This window comes from Motacilla alba, chromosome 2, assembly GCF_015832195.1.
Source record: "Motacilla alba alba isolate MOTALB_02 chromosome 2, Motacilla_alba_V1.0_pri, whole genome shotgun sequence".
NCBI lineage: Eukaryota > Metazoa > Chordata > Aves > Passeriformes > Motacillidae > Motacilla > Motacilla alba.
The window spans coordinates 5,823,133-5,844,131 of record NC_052017.1 but is presented as its reverse complement, the minus strand read 5'-3'; the positions used below and the strand labels follow the sequence as shown (position 1 = coordinate 5,844,131).

Here is a 20,999-nt window from a genome sequence, read left to right as displayed (position 1 = left end):
TGGTGGAGTCACCATCCCTGGATGTGTTTAAAAAAAGACTGGATGTGGCACTTGGAGGCATGATCTAGTTGAGGTCTTGGAACATGGGTTGGACTTGATCTTAAAGGTATCTTCCAACCTAGAAATTCTGTGATTCTGTGACACACCATTTCTGTCCTGTTGAAATACAGCAAGATCCAAAAGCCTTGAGGTCAGGAGTCATCCCACCAATTCCAGAATCTGGATCTGTTACCAGTCTGATCTGACCCACTCCTGGTGGGACAGGAGGCTGAATTTCTACCTCCAGTCTCCCTGCACGAAGGATGTGGCAGAAGACTTTTGGTGACAATTACTAGCATTACCCTTCTGACCAGTGTGAGTTTGCCAATGAAATTATTTTTCTTAATATCTAAATTTATCATCATAGAATCACAGAATGCCCTCAGTTGGAAGGGACCTCCAAGGATCACAGTCCAACTCCTGGTTTTGTACAGGACATCCCCAAGAGTCACCTCATGTGAACAAGAGCATTGTCCAAACACTTGAGCTCTGTCAGGTTTGGTGCTGTGACCACTGCCCTGGGGAGCCTGTTCAGCGCCCAACCACCTTCTGGTTGAAGAACCTTTTTCTATTACCCAACCTAAATCTCCCCTGACACAACTTCAGGCCATTCCCTCAGGTTATGTCACTGTCACCACAGAGCAGAGATCAGTGCCTGCCCCTCCTCTGTGTTTGTAAATATACAGTGATGCAGGACTGCATTTTTTTGGGACCACTGACAATGCTGAACAAATATCATTGTAGTTTCCTTCTATTCTCAGTGACAGATTTTTGTCTTTTCCCTATGTACCTTTCAATAAAAGCAGTATTTTGGCTGAAAGCAAGAGACAGGAGATGAACTTTAACATCACTCTGTTCTTGCTGGATCTCTGTGGAAGGCACAATGAATATTTTTGTGTGCATAATAACATGCACAGTGTGCTGCCTTCTCAGCCTTGTGGGAAAGTACCTTTTGCTCAGACTTCCCACATAAACTTATTTACTTGGGGCTTTGTCCCTCCTTCTGTCCAGTGGGAGCCATTATTTTAACTCTATTTTTTTAGGTCAATCACCAGGTTCCACAGAAGACAATAGATCTCCAGAAGATGTGCATATGGCAGAACAACACTGTGCCACGTGCGGCTGCAAACACTTTCTAGATAGGGTTAAAATTCAGCATCAGGTCTCTAAAATTAGTTTTTCAATAAGAAGGAAATAAACTGGTTGGTTAGGTAGTATGCAGGGAGCTTTTACTTAAAAGATGTTTAAATCTGATTCTCTCAACTGTTAAAGAATTGAATTCTTGAATTATGTTTGTTACCATTGTTGTTGTTGGGGATTTTTTAGTACCACTGTGAAGTTCCCTTTGTGCAGTGCTGTAGGGGATGGATGGTAGCTCCTGACAGATTCAAACACAGCTGGCTGAGAACACTGCTGGTGATGGATGAACAATGTCTCTGTTAATGCCTTTTATACATAAATGATGGGCTTGCTTTATTTATTTATAAGATGTATCCAATTACACATCTCAGAGCAAATGTCCACTGTTCACTAAAGCACACACTATTGGCATTAAAAAGACAACCCCTGAAATTCGTGATCAATGTATTTTCCTTGTTCACTGGAGAGAGACTGAAATAAGAAGTAAATCTAAAATTCAGCAAATTCCAGTAGTTCTTTAGGGACCTAATCCTTGTCTGTAAGAAGTGACTGAAACTCAGCGAGGGATCATGTTGTCTCTGCTCTGGCCACATGCAGAGCACCACATTCACCTGAGATTTTGCTTCCATGTGGCCTGGATGGATCAGTCCCACCTGTAGAGCAGCTCAGAGTCTGTCATCCCACAGTGATGGCTAAAGCTCACTTGGCAGTAACCTGCTGGGATGTGTTTCAGTGGAGTGAGCCATCTTATTTACTCGAAGAGGAGGAGAATGGATGGTTTTGCCCTTCATGTAGCTTCAGCATAGGTTTTTGGGTGCTTTTACTGTGTGTCTGTGGGTGTTTGTACTCATGAGTGGATCCAATTTAGAACAAGAGCTGTCTAACCAATGTTAGAAACGTCACAGTGTAAATTAAGTTAGTTTCTTTTATCAAGTAGGTTAGGTATATTCTGAAATATTTCTTAGTATTTTGCTGCAAAATAATTAGTCTGGATTAAGGTGGGTGTACAGATAGCAGCATGTTAAGCAGTTTTAGACTTGAGATCTGATTTCGCCTCTTGGAAGACACCTAACTCAACTGATAGTGGGGTAAATGCTTACTTGTTTGGAGCCTGTATTAAATAGAAAATGCACTGTAAATTTGCCCCTATATTTCTGATAACTTATTGAAATAGAAGTGGCTTGAATTACAGTGATGGCATGAATTTATAACCAAAAACCTATAGCCAAAGCCTGAAGGTGCTGCCCTGGCAAGGAGTAAGTCTCCTGTCCATTCCTGGATTCCAAATGCAAACATTTGGGAGGTTGTGGAGCAGAAGCCCTGAGACAGAGAGCTGGTGTGCAGATGGCAGTGCAGGAAGCAGCTGAGCTGAGCTGTGTTTGCTGCTCTCACAGGGGTGGTTGCTGTTTGGCTTTGGCACTTTTATGTTGCCCACTGTTCTTTCCTGATGGTGGGAGCCCAGCAGGGGCCCCTTTCCAGAGGCACTGGAGAGCAAGCCTGGCTTATTCTTTGGTTGGAGCTGCTGGGAAGTGAACCCTGTGTGTTTGTTTCTCATCCTGTCCTGCTGTCTGTCTCTGAAATGTGGTGTTTTCACGTTGGATGTGGTAGTTCTGCAAGAATTTATATTCTCAACAAGGTTTTGCAAGACAGAATTGTGACTACCAGGCAAATAATTTAGAGTTTGGTTTGGTTTCTAGGAACAGAGGCTTACTAGTTATTTTTCACTGCTTTCTGTGCTATTATGTTGTTGTGATAATCTTGGCAGGAATCTGTCACTCTGTGTTGGTATAATTGAAACTTGTTTTCCCTGAGGAATCACTCTGCTGTTTGTTTTATTTGTTTACTGACATTGACAGAGATCCTAATGGCTTTTAAAACCCAATTTGTGCATCACTGAATATCCTCCAAAGAGGAAAATAAAATTAAATTTATCAGTTAAATAGGGTCCCCCATGCAATGCTTTGTCTGGGTGTTGGGCTCCACCTGAGCGCCCAGATGGGGGTCTGGAAATGGTGGGGTGAGCTGCATCTTCTGATTATTTCTAATTCTGTCTTCGGGGCTTTTGTCATTAAGATACTTGAAAGGATAAATGACAATAAGTTATTTAGGGCATCAGTGTAAGTTGCCCAACTTTGCCTTGTGAGAAATAAATTATCTTTAGCTTTTATTAAAAAGGAAGTTAAGATAACAAAACAATAACCACAGTGAAATTTCCCTTTTGGGAGGGTATACATGATGGTATCACTTATTATTGTCATAAATCAGGGTAATTAAGTGTTTAGATTTTTTTTTAAAATGTATGATATCAAAGTGTTTATGCATTTATTTTGTTTTAAGCCTTTGAAGAACTTCAGTGAGAACATTTGGACTATTTCTGTTTGCAATGCCTTGCTGAATTGTAATTGTGGATAGCTGTGTGGCTTGTTGCATGCCGTGCTCCTGAGGAGCACGCACACAAATAAATAGTGAGGCAGACATTCAGGAAGGTAGAAGAAAGGATGGGTTTTTTTAAGCCTAAAGAACACAGGATATATTTTTTAACCCACCCCCAAAGTGGGTTTGCACTGGATGAAGATTCAGATTTTTTTTTTTGTATTAGTGAAGAGATTTAGACCATCTCTAATTGCCTTTTGACACACTTCCTTGTCATTCAAGCACAGAGGGATTGCCCAGGTTTCAGTGAACTCTGACTGTGAACGTCATGAGGAGATAAGTTTGGAAAATACTGCTGATTTTAAAGGTTATCTGTCAGTTTGTATATATACAGCTATGAGCCAAACCAATCTGACCTCAAACTGGAGCTGTAATATAATAACACTGCCTTTCTTACTCTGTATCTGCTTTGCAAATCTCCCTGACATTGATAGCACCACAATAATAATAGATCTGCAATATTTATGTTGTCTCTTCTAAGGAAACATTCTAATGTGCTTTGGAAAAGTGGGTAATTAGTGTTATCTCCTTTTTTACAGAAGGTAAATTAGAGGTTCAGAGAGAGAACCCTGACTCCCACCTCCTTGTTCTCACTGTACTTGGTTCAGTAGCACAAATCTTGACCAGATGACTGTCATTCTGATTTGTACTTTTTATTGCATTGCAGTGCCTAGGACAAGGATTTTGGCTACTGGTGGTGCATCCCACAATAAAAAGATCTTACAGGTAAGTAGAAAATTAAATCCTGAACTGAGCTTGCAGTTACATCTCCATTTTTATTTTGCTGTACTGAATCCAAATCATTGCAGCTGCACATGAAGGCGTAGAAATGGAATTGTGAATCTGCTGCAGGCCTTTGGGATTTTTCTTCAGGTTTAGTGTGAAAACCTTTAGCCCAGTGCTAATTTTACATCGAACTTAGAGGTTTTTTTTCACACTTGACTGGTTTTGTGAATGTGCATCTGAAGCACTAGTGATTTCCAGGTCTCATCACTTAAATCAATCAGCAAAGAAATCACAAAGAAACTTCTTATGTAGTACCTGAGATTTTTTTTTTTTGGTCATTCAGGTCAAAGTTGAACCATTGATTTCTTTCCACTGAAGGGAAATTATGCTGGTGGTAAACATTGAAAAAACCCAACAACAAAAACAAACAAACACCCTCATACAAACCTCAACCCCCTGCCTTTGTGTTACTTATTAGCATCAAATAATTTGCTGTGAGGAGGCTACACTTTTGTTGGATTGTTGTTTGTTCCCAATCTCCTCTTTTGCTGCACATCTAGCCTGGGTAAGAGCCTTCATCCATCTTGTGGAGAGCAGAGAACCATGTGCTCTCTGCTTCTGCCCACTGAGACTTGGCAAAGCCTTGCTCACAAATGGCGAGAGGCCTCTCACCTGGCTTTGACAGTGCAGAGAGAGACATCTGGGTTGGGATTCATCCTGCCCAAATCCACTCATCTGTGATGGGATGTCTGGTTATGAACTGTCAACCCTGCAATAGTCGGGGGAGATCCCGTCTGTTGCAGCGCAGAGGAAAGCGGATGGTGTTTTTGGTTTGTTTTAACTTAACAAATGTAAAAGTCTCCTTCTGGGGAATCCCAGGAGTTTTCTGGGCTCCAGGGGCTGCCTTGACAAGCTCCCCTTTAACCACAAGCTCCAACACTGACCTGGAGGTAGATAGGTACATCAGAAGTCCTAATCTTGGGCTAGGTCTTATCACAGGTGATAGCTGCGAGAAATGATACTCCCAAAAATTTAAAAGGTTTATTGAAATATTATCAAAAAATACAACAGAAGACTGAATAGAGAAAATAATACAGTGCTGGGAGTAAAGGATTTTTTTCCCCCTGTGGGAAAACTTTTAAGCCTTTAGCCCCTCCCAAACTCTTGTCCATTGACTCCTTCTTCACTGTCCAGTGGTGGAGATCACTTTCTTACATCTTGATTAGAGGCCAGGTGTTGCCATAGTAACGAGCCAACCCTCCCAAATGTCCCAACTACTCAGGCCATCCCATGATAACAATGCAAGGAGGGGTAAAACATAACTATAAATCCATCCAAACTTATACATAATATTTGCCATTTAATTGTGAGGGTCTACCATCGCATTGCTCCTCTATCACACAGTGAACACAGGGTGAAATATTTTCTGGAGATTCCAATCCCTTCCCATCAGCTCCAGAGAGTCAAGGCCAGCCTCAGCTGCACACCACTCTCTTTGACAATTGCAGTCAATTCTCTGCTCCACAAAACCTGAGCTGGATTAAATGGAAGTTGAAGAGCAAAAAAAGCAAAAAGCTGTTTTCTCCTAAGGCATCTAAACTGCATGTGTGTGTAACTGCTGCCTGTACAGCTGATTGGGGAGCAGCAAATTTGGCATGTTTTGCCTGCAGATGTCACTTCTCTTCATCTGCTTTGGTTACTTTGCCTAAGAATGTGACATGGAAAATTAACTGATTGGCTAATTGCTTAAAACATTGGTCCTTACAGGAGTAATTCTGCTAAGGGTACATCAGGAAACATTGGATTCACAGATGAGTTTGTTTTTAAAGCTGTAAAAAAAAGTTTGGGTGCCAGGAGGATCTCCTTGCTATGCAGTGAAGGCAGAGAAACAGATGTTCCTAAAATACATAATTTGGTAACAGACACGGCTGAAAAATCATGGGATTGGGAGAGTGGTGGCTGGAGTGCTTTCTCTTCACATATAACAATTCAGCTGGTTTTAAAACTCATTAGAAGTGCCTTAAAATAATATGATCAATACAGTGTCATTCACTTAATTCAATCACTGGTTAACTGGATCTTTCTTTTTAATTTAATCAAAACCTCAGAAACCATATCAGTTGCATAAAGAATAACAGCTTCCACCCTTATCATGGCCAATTTTGGATAATTTGTTCCAGGGCTACAAAAGACTGTCATTTAATTAATCAACATTCAGGAACTCCTATATTTTACACCACAAAGGAGACAACTTAGGAAAATCTGTTAAAAAGAATTTAGTAGGGCAGCTTTCTCCACAGTTCCAGGAAGCTTTTTATAACATATGTAGTGCTTGATTAATGACCACATGGAACACAGTGAATTATCTTAAGCAGTAGAACCTCTAACAGTTTCTTTTAAAGTTATTTGTGAGAGATACCACAGTTCCAAATGACTTACCAAATATATGAACTTTGAATAATTTTTATTTTATAATCATGGTAAAAAAATGTTATTTGTTAAATTATTAATATGTTATTTGTAGTATTACAGAACTTCTTAGTAATCAGTATAGAGTAGAGCTGCATTGTATGAGACCCCTCAGAGATATTAAAAAAAAATGTTGTTCAAAAGATTGTACAATTTATACTTAAGACAAGAAATGCCTCCTAGAGATGAAGTGAAGATGTATTTGGGGAATGTGTTGAAACAAAGTGGTAGCATTGGCTGGTAGGATGGGCAGTGGGACTAGAGCTCTGTGACCTTACAATTTCCAGAGTACTTTTTAATTGATGACCATGATTTATTTTTCATTTGTTCTCCAGCATTGAAACTCATGTGCTGCTCAGTGCTTGTTTGCAAATGAAATTAGCCAATCCTGACTTTTCTGTCTTACCAGAAGACAGTTGTAATTGTATAAGCTCAGGCTTCCAGTGGGTTCTAGTTAGCAAACAGCCACTTTCATTTAAATTGTGAAAATCAGTGATTTTCAAAGGTTTTCATTTGAAGATTCTCCACAAAGTTTTAGAGAAGGAAAAATCCTTTAGAAATTCCACATACTATATGTTTCTATAGGTGATATGGATTGACTTTCTTAGTCATCTTTTATGAAGCTGTGGGGTCCATCCCCAGCAGGGTTATAAATTCCAGGATCTGGGTTGCCTGGCAATAATCCAAATGGTTTGGAATTCTGGACATTGTGGCTTTATTTTAGACTCAATTGTATGGATTTAAGTCAGGTGAGACACTTTTCCCTTTGGCAAAAGTAATAAAACCAGCACAGGTTATATCTGAATTGTTTCCTGCTTCTTGCACTGTTCAGCCTGAGGGGCACTTGCAGTCCTAGAAGTGATGAAACCAAAATGGAAAGCATTTGTTGACAATCTTTTTGGAAAGGAATTATTAAACCTCCTATGCCCCTATCCAAATATGTCTTAATTTTCCCCATCCTGTATTGTTTTTCTAAACCTAAACTGTGGGGAAGAGCAGATGTACTCAGTGGATGTGAGGTGCTGATGGTGTTGATTGCAAGGCAGAATGATGCGTGGTCAAATAACTTTAGTATCTGTTGGACACCATAATAATTTCTTTGCCTGTAAAATTTTACTTGTATTACTCAAGCCAAATGTCTCAATATATCTTCATAGCTAAGGTTCCCTTAAAAACAGGACAACTAGTAAATTTAGAGACTATGTAATCAGCTCCTGTGTCATTCTCCCTGCTGATCCTAATAGGATGGGAATGGTAGAGATGAAGAAAGGCTTAGCAGGCCTTCATATTGCTGGAGGTTTATTTTTATCCAAGTTTAGAACTGAGGAGCCATGACTGGTTCTTCTCTCTTTCCTTCCCACTTGAATCAGCCTCACATGATGGAAACAAACAGGCTCCAGTTGTGGGTTCCTGAGCAGATCTCCTTGCCCTGACATAAACCTTTAGCATGTGCTGATTGTGTGACCTTTTGAGGAATGATTCTTGAACCAGGGCTCCTCTGGACTGTAACCAAGAGATCTGTAGAGAAATGGGACTTTATTTCCTGGCTAGAGTTACATCTGTAGCTCAGAATTACCAATACCCTGTGGTGTGACAAATTCAGGCCTCATTGTTGCCTGCAGTGCTTCTTTCCATGGGCTCCTAAGTGCTTGGCTGAGGCTTGGGACAGCTGCTTGTTTTCCTGAGCAATGATGAAGGATTTCTTTTCCCTTTGTGTTTCATGGATGCTTTGATGCTCCTCAGGTCCTGTCTGACGTGTTCAACGCGCCCGTGTTCACCATCGACACGGCCAACTCTGCTTGTCTGGGAAGTGCTTACAGAGCAATCCATGGTAAGGCTGCCAGGAGACTCTTGTGAGCAGTCAGGGAATTTAATTTCACTTGGATAATACTTGGGATTAATGTTACTGGGCACGAGGGGGGAGTTAAGCTGTGCACATCCGACTGGAAGGTCACACAGGTCAAAGAGGGATTTTTGCTCTTAGTACACTTGGATTAGGCCAGAGAATATAATTTACATTGTAATTCCAAGCCTGGCGGCTGCTTCTCAACCAAGGGATGGGGTATGGGAAGTGTTGGTACTGTCCAGGGAAGGTCTAGGACCTTCACATGCTGAATTGTTGTATCTGTGGAAGAATACAGCCAACTGAAGGTGCTGGTGCAGCCTGCTGCCCCAGTTTGTGGGCTGGGCTGTAAACTGGGTTGCAGAAATGACCAAACCAAACAAAAGGTTGATCCCAACAAAGAAAATCAATGAGGGCAGGGACAACAAGACCTATGACACCGCTGACCAATATTAAGCCTATATTTATCTTCCAGCTTTTAAACATCAAGTTGAATGATATGCAAGGTGTCCTGGGCTCCATGCACTTTCTCTTGTAAAAGCATGAATCTTGGGACACTCTTAGGCTGACCAGTCATCTTGCTTGCTGTACTCTCTGTAATATAACAGTCCAAGCCCCAGGATTTACATGTTAATTAACTTATGTCTATTAATGCATGTGAGTGTGTGTTAAGGGTGGGCCATCAGCTATTCAAGACTTGAATCCCAACTATGAATTTTTATCCATGTATTTTAAAATGGTTTCTAATATCTTACAATTAAACAATTAAAGGAGTGTGGAAGCCCTTGTTCAGGTCAACTTCAGTTAGCCTCAGTTTATAAATTTGAGTCTTTAGGATTTGGGCCTTAAGACATGGGTAACTTCTCTAAAAGTTCATGTAAGACCATGGGATTGCAACAAGCATGGAAAAGATAGTACCAGCCATCAGAAGAAATCAGGCAAGTTTTAATTTTAGAAGCAAATTCTGCTGTCACATTATGGCATCTAAAGACTACGTGATCTCTTGCATTTGAAAACAGCAGAGAAAATTGCACAACCAAAACCTGAATTGGTGTGTTTAATGCACACAGCATGCTCTCCTCTTTATCTCCAGAAAAGGCACAAGGGTTCTGTCAGGCCAAGCAGGTTTTTGCAGGACAGTGGAAACACTTGAATTATCTTTATATTTGAAGCCATTTTTGCACCTTATGGATTGAGTTTCCAAGCTGGTTTTTCTAATACTCAAACTTTGCCTTCTGCTTCAGAAGCCTCCCTGCACCTAATGCTGCAGGCAGATTCCTTGTCCTTGAATGCATGTGAAACGTGGAGCCACCATTAAAGTTTGTGCAGATATTTTGTGTGTGTGTGAGATGTGTATTCCCTCTGCCAGCTTGGCATTTGAGATGAGGAGGCTTGGCTGACAGAGCGTTTGAGCCAGGATTTCGGCTGCTGTGCTGATGGAGGGACTCCTGGGCTCACGTCCTCTGCCAGCCAAGCCCCGGGGGGGTTTGCTCTGTGTGTTCCTAAATGGCATTTTTGATTGATGCTTTCAGCTGCCTCACTCTTGGCCAGGCAAAGGAATTGAGGAAAAGTGAGGACTTGCTAATATAAATGAAATACTGATGGCAAAAGCTCTTTAATAATATTGCAGTGTGCATCTGGGGTGTTTCACAGTTAGCCTGGGGTTCTTAGCAGGTGTGCAGGGAGCTCCTGAAATGCTGTGATTTGCTCACAAAGCAAAATGCTGTTGTAGCAGAACTCCCCCCTTATTCTGCTTCCTTACATATAAATATATTTAATAATTTGTAGCATATTTTCTTGAAAGTGTTTTCATTTCTCTTCATTTTTATGTTTAGTCACATTTTGTCCTTGAATCCCTTGCTTCCACCTATTTTCACTGCTGTTTACTGTACTGTGGTAACCATAAATAATTACTGATATTGTTGAGTAGCGTTTCTGCTGCTTACCTGTTCCCCAGGGTATGAATTGAGTGATTGGCAAAAACTCAATCACAGAGTTCCCACTTCCCAGGCTAGCTCATAGGAATGTAAGATCTTCTGCCATTTATCCTTCAATCCTGAATGCTGACCTGACCAGGGAAGATCAATATAATGTATTAATTTGCCAGGGAGTCAAGGCACATCCCTCATGGTGTTTTTTTGCATTGATCAGGATTGTGATTCTCATTGCAGGACTTGTAGCTGAGAGGAATGTGTCCTTGGCTGATGTTGTGAAATTAGCACCGGAGCCCAGATTGGCTGTTACACCCACCCCAGGGGCTGAGGAGGTGAGCAAGTTTGGGAATACCATTTTTCTTTTCATTTCGTAGTTTGCTAATTCTTCTGGTAAAATAGATTAATTTAGGAAACTCTTGGTTACATGGTTATTATTCCTTGTTGTAAAGACAGATTTGATTTTGAGAGGTATTTGGTGTTGTCATGATGCAATAATCTGATCCTATCATCCAGGTCTGTGAGAATGAATTTTCCTTACAAGATGTGATCAGAGAACAAAATATCTACCTTAAGGGACAGAAAAAGTTATAAAATAGATTGAATTTGGATACAGGTCAGTCAGGTTGTAACAGATAATCTTGACTAAATAATCAGGACTTGTTTGCAGCAAGCAGCATGGACAAAAGGGTGGTGATTGTGCTTTCTGGCTTCTTGGAAAACATCTCCAAAACCCCTTCCTGTCTGTAAACAGTGCTCAGCTATTGTATATAATCCCTGGTAGCTCCTCTGAAACCATGGCAGCTGGGAGGATTCAGTGGGCACAGGTCTGTGGTCCTGTGCCCACCCTGTGAGTTTCGGCACGTCTGAAGGTGAGGCTTGTGCTTTATGGCCCACGTAGACAAAGCAGAGAGAGTCATTGTTGGTAACTATGTGATTCCAGGCCTTGTAAAACTAAGGAAGGAATCATTGTCTCAGGCTCTCCAGTGCAGCCCTGCACGTCTCACTCTCAGCCAAAGGCTTTAGTTTACGACAGCTTTTGAAATATAATGCGCAGTAATAAATAAACAATACAATATAGCAAGATTCCTGGGGAACACATGTTTAAATAACAAAGGTGAATCTCACCAAGGTCTTCAGCTGTGGAAAAGCTTCTTTTACATCAGCACAGCCTTACACACTCCGCCATTTACGAGATTTGGAAGTGGCCTAACTACAGGCAACAAGGTTTTAAAGCTTTTATTTAAACTGGGAAATTAATGATCTGCCAAAACTCCTAACTCCCAGCTACACGTGTAGAGGAGCACCAGATATCATCATGAGTAATAATAGGAATGATCATGCTGCATTGTGCCTGCCAGCGTATTATTTAATTATTAACTGAGATGGAGGAGCTCAGTAATCGAATAGAAGTCCCCTTCAGAAATATTAAGACATTGAATAATTTAAACTTGATTGATCTGATCTCATTTACTCAACCTTCCCCCCTCATTTTAAAAGATAAAATAATTAACAGCAGTGGCCTGTGCCACGTGTGTTGCAGCTGAAGCTCTCTGCAGGGAACACACCACAGGAGCAGCTCCCTGGTGTCTGATTCAACCTCACGTTGCTGCCCTGTTCCCCCCCAAAATGCTGTGTGCTGAAAAGCTGGGGTGGAGGTGGGGAGTGCTCAGAGACCTGCTTTTGACCCCCTGGTGCTGCTTCAGCTATAAAACTCAAGGGCAGGGAATACAGCTGTCACTCACAGGGGCCTTGCGAGCACCTTGTACCCCTGCAGGGGCCAAGCAAACCTGACTGGAGAGATCACTGGGGAATTCAGCTACCTCTTTCTGTTTTGCTCTCTGCATAAAATGGCTTGGAAGCTAAAAGAGTTAATTATCTCCTTCTCAATACTTTCCTTTTCCACATGGTTAGACCTGGCTCTCCTTGCACATCTCTTTTATTGGTTTTAAATGATGTACAGTAGTGAATTGTTGCCCCAGTAGATAGGAATGAATGGCAGGGAGGCAGTGGCCAAACAACATGGGAAGGAATAACCATTCCTGCTCTTTAGCTTAGCTTTCCAGCTCCATTCCATTAAAATCAGCTTCTTGCAATTACAAATTCCACACCATTTCTTTTTTCTTCCTGCCTTTTAATTTTGCAGTTGATGGTGGATTCCCTGGCTAGTTTCATGGCTGTGAAACTGCAGAAAGCCAGAGGGCCTGTCAGTAATACAGCGTGCTAGCATGAACAGTGCAGTAAAAATTCATAATGCAATGAGTCAGTTTGATTCTGTTTCATACAGAGCTGCATCTCCCTGTCCATCCAATTTCATTCTGTTGAGGTTAGAGCCTTTCACTTAAATGATAGTTCTTTTTATAAACTTCAAAGTCATCCCGAGGTTATGTCCTGTCTTGCTGAGGAGCTCTTCTGAAAGAGTCTGGCTCACCAATGTGAAATTCCCCCAACCACTTCTTTACATTTTTTGGACGGCTACAGCTAGATCTTGGCAGGGTGGAGAAAAAACAGGTCATAACACAGCAATCTGCTCTGGTTTCATCCTTTCTTCCTGGTAGAGGTTGGAGACAACGTGTTAGATCATTGGAGAGAGGAAAACCTCCTATAGACAGAGGTCAGATGGGACAGTTTGATGTAGCTTCTCCTTCCTTGCCAAGGCCTGTGCCCACAGCAGGGGTTTCCAGGAACCAAAAATGCAAAAAGCTTTTCTTTGATTTCTGAGGGATCATTTGTGATAATGAATGTGATTTTAAAAAGCAAGGGCAGGGCACACAAAGCAGCTCTTCTGGTTCAATTAAACTGATGGGCAGGTAAAATGGAATAAAGTCACAAGATGGGGAACACAGGGCTTGTGGTGGGCGATGAATCAGTAGTTAGTGGAAACTGAAGTCTCAAAAGTTCCAACTTGCCTGGCAACAATGTGACTTTGTCCTGCAGCAGACCATGGTGCCTTGAAGAGACCATTTCAAAGAGGATGAATCCCTCTCTGTGGGTATGACCCCAAGTCTCTTAGCTGAACCTGATTTCTCAGTATTTTTGTAGGATAGAGGTATTAATCTGAGCTTGTTTCTGATTCTGTCAATACCCAAATGGGTCAAGAGGTGTTCTGGTGGGAACCACTTTGGTGATAGTCCTTGGTCACTCGCTCAACCAGACTAGCTCAAGTCAGTCATCTGTGGGTTAATCTGATTAATCCCTCTTCCTTTTTTTTGCAGCATAGCAGAAATTAAAGAGTCATTTCACCTCTTTGGGGCCTCCTCTCTTCCCCGAGGAAAAAGATTAATCAGAACCACTAAGCATGACAAAAATAACCAGGAGATTCTAGAGCAATAAATAAATGTTAACAGACAGAAATAATCTGTTATTTTAACATTAGAATTCAGCTCTATTTTAGTAATCTATTAAAACAGGGATGGTTGGCTAGTTGGTTAATTAAGCAAAAATAAAACATGAGAGAGAACATGATTGTCTGGGAGTTGGTCACTTGTGTTTATATAAGCTGTGTGACAGAGTGCCAGATTGGTTGTGATATTGTCCTGTGGGGTTTTGTAGGGAGAAGGCATAGAGCAGCTTACTACCTCTGGATGTGTGATTTTTGATTGCATTATTGACTCTGCTGAGATGTATTAATCTTGCAAAAATTCAGGAAGGGAAAATGTAAACCTAACAGGTTTTCTTGACTTTGGTGAATTGCCTTGTAAGTGGGTGGATTTATAGAAGTGACCCTATTACCCAGGAAGGTTATAATGACCTATTTATTGATTTAAAATAATTGTATTTTGTTGAGTTAGGTTTTGGAGGGGGAGGTTGTTTCCTAAAATTGGTTTAGGTTGGTTATTTAGTGCAAAGTAGGTAATAATAATACAAACACAAAAATATAATAGGTATTGATAGAAGTTTGATTACGGTGATTTGTGTAGCCAATAAATTTTTTAAACTGATTAAGATAAGCTTGCAGAATGGATATCTGAAGTAAAGAATGTAATTGTTTCAGGTGTGGCTCCTTGGAGAAGTCTTCACAGTATTTCAGAACACTGTTTTATTGTTTCTACTTTATGAGTATTCTTTGTTAAGAATAGCGAACAACTGCTATGATTTGAAAAAGGAAAGAACTCTTGATTTCTTAAGCAAGTCTCTATGAGTAATTTGACTTTGGTTTTTAAAAAAAATGAACATATCAAAAGTAGCAAGTGTTTGTGAGAGACTGATTAATTTTAATCTATTCAGGGTAGATTAAATGCACTCGGGTAGATTAAAATTAGATAATCATCAGCATCATCTTCGTAATTTGTAAATTTTGAATTGCTCCAGTGATTGGCTAATGGAGCATTGCAGGAGATAGGAGGATCCGTGTGGATTGTCACTTGTAGTAATAATTTGTAGCTGCCTTTGCTCTTAGAAGGTGGCAGGGACCATCTGAGCAGTAAAAGCCCAGTTGAGTACATAGGCTGGTAATGTGGTGAGGTGTAGTAACAGGATGAAACATTTGATTTGTTCTAGAGAGCAAGGTAGCATTGTACAAATGCATTTTTAAGAGAGAGCAAGTTAAATTATTCCCTGTTATAATGTATTATTAATCATTAGCATTTTCTTTAGTTGTGGGACTGTCAGAATGTGACCAAATTGTCCCAGGAGAGAAGTTTAGGGTTTGTAAATGAAACAGTCAGAGTACTGTCAACGTTGTGGAGTAGGCTATAAAGATAAGCTGGAGAAAGGGCCATAATTAAGCAAGGACAATTAAATTATGGACAATAATAAGGTTTGTGTTGTGGTACATGTAATTACTTTTATTAAATATCATGGTATGATAGATTAGGTTTGAGGCTGTGGCAGAGAGGGAATTTATGTCCTTGGGTTTTTATGCATTATTGAGAGTCCTTTATTCCCTTTGGACCTCAATTATAAAAATACATCTATATAATTGCCTCAGGAAAGAGACTCCCAGAACTGCACAGGAGGAGTTGCCCAAGGTTCTGTGGAGGCACTTCAGTCATGACAGACGTAGAGAATCACCCTCCACAGACACACCTGGGTGCACACTCAGGCCACGCTCTGGGTTGGTGCTGTTTGGCTTTTCTTCTCTGTGTTTCATGGCAGCTGCACTGCTCCAGCCCCAAACCTCAGCTGCCATGAAAAACACTGCTTGTGCAAAGCCTGTGGTACTGCTGCACTTATCAGCTCTGATGTACTGGTGGTATTACAGCCAAATTCCCCAAGGAGGAGGAATTTAAGGCTTTGCTTATCCCTCTGAACTGCACAGCTTTTTACCCCAAAGAGCAGGGATAGAATACAGGAAATATTCTTAAGTATTTGTTTGCTATTTTTTTCACATGGTCCATAATGCAGGATTCATTTACAGTAATGGCTCAGAAGCTTATTGCAAATGCCTGATTTTCTCAATTAGCAAACTAAGTGCTTAAGTCCAATAAACAGGAAAAGAAACCGTGTCAGTAAATGTGGTTGTTCATTTATTTTGACACATTTTAATTTAGAGTGATGTATTAACAGTAATACTTCCCAGCCTTCTGGTAAATGCATTGTGTGTATATTGTAAAAATACTGATGGGCAAATAATATGGAGCCTACTTTCTCAGTGCCTGAGCTCACTTACCAGTGCAGCTTTGCTGTGCTGAATCTTTGCTGAGAAGCACTTAGCACTTATCAAATTTACAGAACAGTGAAGTAAGAAATAGCCAGTCTTCATTACAGATGCCTCAGCGAATAGAGGAGCTGGTGTTATTTGAAATACTGATACTCCCAGCATAGCCATAGTTGCCTGCTCAATGTTTTGTTTACTCTGATGTGCATATTTACCAGAAATGAGAGCAATATTTTCATGTTCTTTGGGAATGTGGAAAGAATATATATCTGTACTTCTCTGAGCCCTCCAGGCCCTCATGTAGTTAGTTAAAAATACCATGCTGAGTAATGTGACATTTCATAATAGTGGTGGATTTTATTTTCTAACCCCATAAATCTGCATAAACCTCCGGGATCTCAGTATCACTGTCCTGTGGAGAAGAGGAGCTGGGGCACACACATGTTAAATGCCTGACCTGGGGTCAGTGAATGAGTCTGTTGCAGAGGCAGGAGTGAGTAGGATTCTCTGCTTTAATCAGTGGAAGACACTGTAAGATTCAGTCGCCGGGAGATGGCTTTAAAAACTATTTTCTGATGTCTTAGCTAATGAACAGTGTCTCTTTCCACTCGCTGTGGATGCTCCTTCTCTTCTACCCCTTCATATACTTCATCTGTTATAGAAATGTAGAAATGAAACTTTAATTTCTATAGCATCTGCTTTGTAAAAAAGAAGGAGTTGGTCAAAACTAGATCCATCTGCAGAATGTGTCCATTAAGTCCCTTCCACCTGCTGTTGTGCAAGGTGGAAATGGGAATGAAGAGATAAATCCAGTTTTCACTGGTCTATCTTAAAATGTCATTCAGGATAAAGGAAACATAAAAATTGGGTATTTTGGCATCAGTTGAAAGAGAAAACAAAAACCCATCATTTTTTATTTCCTAGATGAGAAAGGTTTGTGATTTCCTTTTTTTTTTTTTTTTTTAATCTGGGAAAGTGTGGCTGTTACAGACACTGAGGCTACTGCAGGACTGTACAGAGACCTGCCCAGGAAGAAGTGGGTCTCCTTCTACATCCCCACAGTTTACACCTGAAACATTTTCCTCCTGAATATTTCATACATGTGCACACACTGTTGTTGGCTGTCCTGAAAAGGATAAAATGCATTGAAATGCTAGATCTCTCCTACTGATGAGAGCAGTAATTCAGTTTGCTGGCTGTGATTCATTATGGCTCTATAACCTCTCTGAACCTGGAGCCAGGAGTGAGGCTGCCCTGATTATGAGTCAGTGCAGAGGGCTTGTAGACCAGACTGGCAGCCTCTAGGATTCACTGTGGCAGGGATATGACCTTATGGCATCCTCCTAGGGACTGCTCAAGCCTGTACCAGACCTGTACTGGCTCCTGGCATTCCCTTCTTTGTGCTGGAGCCAGCAAATGTGCAAAGCTGTCCTGGTGTGGCTCGTCACAGTGCTGATTTTATTAGAGGGGCACTTAACACCAGAGGGAGGAGATAAGGAGAAAGGTGCATCTCCAAGATCTAGATGAAGTACAGTTTTTGGTTGGAGCCAGAGCAGAGATTTATTCAGGGTTTCACATGTCATGGATCTCACCCATATCTGAAAGTGCAGGATGTGTCTGAGTCTGGAGTTTTGAACACATTTGAGTCTTGATTCTTCTTTTTATGGTTGTAACAATATTGTATCTAAAATCCCCTAGAAAATTCTAGCTGGAAAAACACAAACAAGCTACTCAGATACTTGGTGTAGTTGTGGATAGAAGCTGGGTCTGCATTTGTCCCTGTGGGCTTGGGGAGCAAGGAACGTGGCCATGGAGCAGCCTGTGGATGGGAAAGGATGCGGCTGTGAAAGATGTGTCGTACAGAGCAGCTCAAACAGGTACAGGAGCCTGAGAGGGAGTGTGAAGTGCATTCTAGAAGGCCCTGGTCAGCACATTGGGCAAGGAGGACCCAGCTGACTGTGCTGGAAGGTGCCGTGGGGAGATTAGCGAGGCAGAGGAGGAGGGGACAGAGGCAGTGATCCATCCTGGGGCAGTGGAGGGAGGCAAGGACTGCAGTTCTGCCTGGGTGATTAGCACAGCTATTACTGAGGGGGCATGTCACACTGGGAGAGGTGACTTTAGCTGAGCTGCTTCTGCTGGAAGTAATGACTTCTGCTTATAGCAAGAACCCAGTCACAATAAGAACAACCTGTGCATGTCATAAAATTAAGCTGTAAAGGTGATGGTAAAAAGGACTGTGACATTTAAAGAGGGAAAACTGCAGCATTTTCATGAGCAAATTGGGGAAAAACCAGCCCAAACCTTCAGGTACCTGAGAAGATGCTGCATTTTTCATGCCTGAAGATGCTTTGTAACTGCAGTGTAATTTAAAAATCTAATTTTTCAACGAGACATATTTATTTCTTTTTCCTCTTTAGCTCTATCGTCCACTTCTGAAAAGATATGCTGAGCTTGAACAGAAGGTTATCTACAACCCAGCCTCTTCTTGTCTTGTGAAATAGAAGCAAATAAAATTTATATGTTGTCTGAGCAGACTCCCAAGGAGAAGATCAGAAGAGATTTGCTCAGAATTTACTGGAGCTGTTTAAATCATTTCGTTCCTCTTTGTAGACAAATAATTTTTAAATGTCTGTGTTTGAGTGTGTTGGTGGGGAAAAATTACATTGTGATTGAAAACCTGATTAAAAACGCATCATATTGCTCTGTGTGTTTGTGGCCTCAATTTTTCTTAGGTACTTTTCAGACTATGCTTGCTGTTTTGGAAGAGCTGGGTGACAAAGTCAAGTTCCTTGTGTATGTGAGTCACTCTACCCATCTCTGTCAGCTTTGATTCCATGTGTTTGGCGTGCCAGCCTCTGCATACCTGTCTAGCAAAGTATCTTAATTCCTCAATTTCTCTTGCTTAAATGTTTTGAGACTATCTTTCTGTTCATCTGTAACTTGGAGATGTTTATATCTTTGCCTACACAGAAAGCATAAGCACACTGACTTAATCCCATCCTTCTTTAATATGTGGAGGAGGCTGATTAAAGTCTTTAAAGACTCCCTGGGATCCTCTGAGAAGGGAAATTCTTGTCACATGGTACTATGGAAAGCCTGTTGTGTGATAAAGCATGATATGGCAAGGGTTTGTAGATCTGGGAAAGCACAGAGGTCTTACGTGATACAGACACCGCTGTGCAATGTTTTACTTGACATCAGTTCTGTAAAAAAAGAAAATATGAGACCAAACATGGGGCATTTCATTTACCTCCTTTCTGCTTCAGAAGGCAGATTCACTCCATCTGCACACCAGCTTGGGGTTACTCTCTTTCTTCCTCCTCCTTGTCATGGCTGTGAAATTCTGTGTCATTGCTCTGCTCTCAACAGGGCAGGAAGATAAATTTTTTCTTACACTCCCAATATCCCTTTTCTTTCTTGGAGATCTTGAATAGAGCAGCTTGATTGTCTTGCTCTGTTGCTACTGTTTCACTTCAAATGTTTTAGTCCAGAGTGAGTAGCCTCTAGCTGAGAAAACCTTAGAAAATGTGGACCAGGAGATCTTTCTGCAAAAATGTGTGGAAGTTGCAGAATTTGAATAAACATCCGTGTGCAAGTGGGCACGCTTTACTGCATTCTGTGGAGCTGGTGTCTTTCCCTTAGGATCAAATCTCTCCTGGGAATAAAGCAGATTATTTAATGAAAGTGACTGAAGCCTTTCTTCCCTTCCTCTAGAAGCTGTAATGTGTCTTGGGAATAAGCCAGGGAATTGTAGAGAGAAGAGGATCTCTTTATTGACTGAGAGCTGGATTGTGCCCTGCTGGAGCTGGATGACTCAAATTCATATTCTTCACATTTTGGGGGCAGAGGAGCACTGTCCCTGCCACATCCTGTTGAGAGTGGGAACCCTCTTGTCATGACTCACCTCTGGAGTGGCCAGGGAATACTCATGTTCCTCCTTTGGTCCCTCTTTTATATTTAAGTGCTTCACTTATGAGTACAAACAGTACCTTCTTTTCTTCATGACTGAATAATTACAACTTCTCCTGATATTAGCATGATTAGACAGGAAGGTCAAGAATTAGATTTCTGAGTTGCTAAAGCAGGATTCTTTTAAGCAATTGCCTTAAAAGGTGGCATTAGAAATACACATCTATCTCTTTTATGTGCTTGTTATTCTGGGTCCAAAGGTACAGTGATAAAACATACAATACTTCTTGCAGGCCTCTACTGTCAGCAGTTGCCTTGTCATTGAGCAAGGCTGTAGAGAAATGCAGAAGGATTAATTAATGCAAGTTAAACAATACCTGCTAGTTTAAGCAGCATTACCATCAGCATTAGCCTGAAGTTCTGCCAGGTTCCTGGCAGAATCAAAGTTAACTACAGAGGGAAGGGGTTTGGAGAGGTCACAGAACCCCAGAATGGGTCAGGTTGGGAGGGGCCACAGGGGTCATCTGGTCCCACCTCCCTGCTCCAAGAGGGTTAACCCAGAGCACACAGCACAGGATTGTGTCCAGATGATTCTGGAATATCTGGAGGGAGATTCTAAACCCAGTCTGAATGATCTGTTCCAGTGCTTGGTCACTGCCCAGTAAAGAGGTTCTTCCTCATGTTCAGGTGGAACTTTCTGGGCATCATTTTCTGCCCATTCCTTTTGTCCTATTGCTGGGTGCCACTGAGGAGAGCCTGGTTTATGTCAAGGCTGTACAGCCCCAGCTCCTCACTCTTTCCTTGCAAGAGAAATTCTCCAGATCCTTGATGACCAAAGGGTCATCCCCCTGACATTCACATACCCTGGTCTCCTGGGTCAGAGATTCCTGAAGGCTGGTCTTGTTGGTGA

The 20,999-nt window shown here is 41.3% G+C and overlaps 1 protein-coding gene across 1 annotated transcript in view; it reads left to right on the top strand.

Moving 5' to 3' along the window:
- The window catches only part of XYLB (xylulokinase), an 82,634-nt gene extending 63,751 nt beyond the window's left edge, over positions 1–18,883 (top strand). Inside the window, exons 16-19 of the mRNA XM_038128195.1 lie at positions 4,280–4,338; positions 8,551–8,638; positions 10,822–10,916; positions 18,598–18,883. Of these exons, the coding sequence (XP_037984123.1) occupies positions 4,280–4,338; positions 8,551–8,638; positions 10,822–10,916; positions 18,598–18,681 (326 nt within the window). The 3' untranslated portion in view covers positions 18,682–18,883. The remainder of the gene's footprint in view (positions 1–4,279; positions 4,339–8,550; positions 8,639–10,821; positions 10,917–18,597) is intronic.
- The last annotated feature ends 2,116 nt before the right edge of the window (positions 18,884–20,999 follow it).